The sequence below is a fragment of the Oncorhynchus tshawytscha genome, linkage group LG29 (genome assembly GCF_018296145.1).
Source record: "Oncorhynchus tshawytscha isolate Ot180627B linkage group LG29, Otsh_v2.0, whole genome shotgun sequence".
NCBI classification, from domain to species: Eukaryota; Metazoa; Chordata; class Actinopteri; order Salmoniformes; family Salmonidae; genus Oncorhynchus; species Oncorhynchus tshawytscha.
The window spans coordinates 10,919,551-10,923,415 of NC_056457.1; the positions used below are offsets into that span (position 1 = coordinate 10,919,551).

Here is a 3,865-nt window from a genome sequence, read left to right on the forward strand (position 1 = left end):
AATGCGATTAGTTTCGTATGCAACGTCAAAGCGCAATCAACGGACCCTGTGCGAGATCATGAAAATATAAACCTCATTAACATATTTTACTCGGCCTAGAGCAATTTAAACAAATAGGGCTATAGCCTACTCAGCCACATTTAGTGTGGCTAGCCTATGCTTCAATTGGAGTACTTCACTTCAATTCGATTACTTCGTTATGTTACCATTAGACGGTCTAATAAGCAAGCATAGATTGTATCGATTCACAAACATACACCTCGGGGCCCAAAGTTTCGTTGTGCCGACTCTCAGACCGATCTCTCTACTTTGAAGAGTACTTTAAACGGTCTAAAAGAGGAGGATCTAAAAGAAAAATAAACCCTGACCCCCCCTGTTATTGAATTAACGGAGGCAACAACATCAGAACTGACTCTGTTTGATCAAGGTGTCAACATCCATTACCTTTTTTTTTTACGGGGCCTAAAGACATAGCAGCAATTGGTCTGTCGCTACAAAACAGTACAGGTGGAGGCCGAAATTAATGAAGCACACTGTCGTGTGTATTCTCACAATAAGACCCATTATATGCCGTTTTGACATCTTAACAGCAGAGGCTGAAGACATGACAGCAAGTCGTCTAGCCACAAAGAAAACGTTGCAGGTACAGGCCAGAATGGATGACGGGCGTTACTCTATGTAGTCTTGATTCCACATCGACATAAACTGCTTGTAATGACCCTAGCCTCCATTGTTGAAGTTGATGGGATGTATAATCAGATGTGTAATCAAAGAAAATAGAGTGGGATTATCAGATGAAACCGAGAGGAATTATGTAATGTTAAGACTTTTTTAGACTAGTCATGCAAATTGAAAATCAACAGGAATATACTGACTGAACTCAAAGGCTGCGCGAGCAGCCAGGGTTTGTTGACTCGCTGAGGTTATTTTGACATCGAAGTTTGTGAGTTCATGAACAATCTCAGGAGTTGTAAAAATGAAACATGTTTATATGAGAACAAGCTCGCCCTAGCTCTCTGGGGGGGGTTACACTGTCCCTTGTACCACACAACTCCAATAGATTTTCCTTCCTGACCTTTTAGGACTTCCTGTGCAAATCTTATCACTCCGAAAAACCTGACAGGGCAAAGGCAACACGACCATGCACGCCAAACTGTCAAAAAGGCCTGTTTAAAATAGGCTACATATTTTTCTTACATATGTATTACTGGATATGACATACTGGATAGGTCTTTGTGTTAACCCATGAACACCCACAGCATGTCCAAGATGGCATTAGCTCAATAGCCTATTTATTTTATTTAGACCTACTGATGAATCGACTTGAAATAGACCATTGTCACAGACAAAGGTGAGCTTGTAATGCGGCCTTTGCAAAAGTTGATATACCTCTTTTGTTGGTGGTAAACACTTGTGCGCCTTAATCTTATAATAGAGCTGCCTTGATCATGTTTGTTACCGTCCTGTAAAATGTGCTTTGATAGAGACAGTGGACCTGATAAGAGGAGAGGGCAATTTGCACGTGGCCCGTGGTCTTTTAATGAATAACTAAAGTACTGCCACATAACTTTAATGTTAGAGTGACGGCCAATTTATCTCGTTTTGTTTATCACACACAGGAAAAGGTAATGCCTCAATAAAAAAAACAGAAAGATATATCAAAGGGGGACTAAAGTAGTCATCCGATTCATTTTAGGCATAGGAATTTGCCAGCTTCTTAAAAAGTAAATCCGCAATGAATACCTTATTAACAGCCTGTGAAGACATCTAGGCCTATGTCAACTTTGCCAAGATTGTCGTGATGCAATCGAGCAGTCATTGCAGCGAATCATGACAGCATTTATCACGAAACATTTTAAAAGGGATATTATAAATTCATTTTTGTCGAAAAGGAAATAATAGGCTTACGTGTATTCTTTTGATTTAACATTAAATGTCAATTTCGGTTTCATGACGGATGAATGACTGATGATAGATTGAGGCATCAAGGACTATCAATGACTTGAGAAAACACCTGGATTTCACACCTTAAATCCACTCCTCCTGGGCTCCCATTGGTGGAAGGAGCGCATATAGCCGGTCACCATCAATACTGGAGTAGGAGAGCAACGTCAAAGGTTAAAAAGATAGTAACCATGTACTTTGATCCGATCTCCACACATTTCGAACTGTGCCCAACGAAAGCCATGTTTGAAAGCGACAAGTTCTGCTGTGAGTCTTCCCAGAGTGAGCTGATGTCCGAGGCGAAGTCCCCCGGCTCTGGCCCAACCAGTCCTATCTCGGTCAACTCTGACTCCAGCTGCGCCAGTCCTGAGCCGAAATCATCCTCAGAGACGCGGGTCAGAAGGCCGCTGAACGCCTTCATCATCTGGACCAAGGAGGAACGCAGACGCTTGGCCCAACTCAACCCTGACCTGGAGAATACCGACCTCAGCAAAATTCTCGGTAAGTTTCATTCAAATAATTCCCATTTAAATTAAAACTATGACGAGACTATTCATATTTCAACAATCATATACTGATAACTGACATGATTTTTTTGCTGCAGGTAAGACCTGGAAGGCCATGTCTCTGGCAGAGAAGCGGCCCTACATGCAGGAGGCAGAGCGCCTGAGAGTACAGCACACCGTTGACCATCCCAACTACAAGTACCGGCCTCGCAGGAAGAAGCAGCTGAAGAAGGGCCCCAAAGGGCCCCTGCCTGTGGAGGCCACTGTCCCTCTCTCCACCCTCTGCAGTAAAGGCTTTAACATGCCTTATGACCTCAACTACCTCATCCAGAACCAGTCCCATCAGCAGCAAGCCTACCCACATCCAGCCACCTACCCATCCTCCCAGGCATACTTTTCCCATCTTCACAGGGAGACCTTCCCAGACAGGTTAATTTACACAAATCCAGCAGCCACATTCTCTAACAAGCCTCTAATGTACTCTAACACTGAGGCATACCCAGCAGAGCCTCATCCGTACTACTCTACTCAGCATGGGCTGCAGCAGTGTGGGCCCCCCAACCCAGCCTGTGCTATGTCTCAAGTGGAGCAAGGGGACTTCAGGGCCTCGGGCCCCCAGCTGTGTCCCCCTACTGGCCCCTCTCTGGAGTTCTACCTGGAGCAGGTTCAGCTGGACATGCTCTATGATCTGGACCCCAGTGAGTTTGAACAGTACTTTGGCCCGTCCACATGCCAGCCGGAGCCCCTGTAGTAAAATGATCACCAGTGGGGTAGCCTATAGGGGCCCTGAACACTTGAGAGGCTTTAGCGTGTACAGCATGTCAACTCCCAAATGTATTTATTGAAATTATATTTTTTTCCCCCAACCTATTGTTACTATTGAGATGTATGGAAATTACGTTACACGTTTTAAACATGACATGTTTAGCATTATTATTCATATGGTTTGTTCTGTTGTTGTCAAAATGTACTCTTATTGATAAAAGACGGTTTCCCAACCAAATATGCCTTATAAATATATCTAAAAGAACCTTTACGTTTTTTTTGTTGTTGTAGTAATTAACAGAAAATACTCTAATGTGAATGCTACATGTAACAGATTCAAATGTGTGGTGCACCAAATTATACAACATTTCAACAGATTCATTTATAAAGAACGAGAACGAGTTTCTTTTGAATTTCTATTATGATGGATGACTGGCTACAAATGATCTGGAATATTTATTAGTTATATCAACAAACTGGAGTGGACTGAGAGGCTGTCAAGAGTTATTGCTTGTCCAGCCGTTGGCAGAAGCCAGGCTGTTGACATACTGTTTTATCTCTAGCCCTGTGTATTTCTCGTCCCCGGGCGTTGGGAGGGAAATGGCGCCAGGGGCATAAACTTCCAAACTTCCTGTTTCATTTTAAAACAT

General features: G+C 43.2%; 1 protein-coding gene across 1 annotated transcript; it reads left to right on the forward strand.

The window, feature by feature from the left end:
- The first annotated feature begins 2,135 nt into the window (after window positions 1–2,135).
- Window positions 2,136–3,201, forward strand: sox32 (SRY-box transcription factor 32). Its single transcript, XM_024392385.1, has 2 exons — window positions 2,136–2,445; window positions 2,549–3,201. The coding sequence occupies exons 1-2, from the start codon at window positions 2,136–2,138 to the stop codon at window positions 3,199–3,201; spliced, it is 963 nt and encodes a 320-aa protein (XP_024248153.1).
- The last annotated feature ends 664 nt before the right edge of the window (window positions 3,202–3,865 follow it).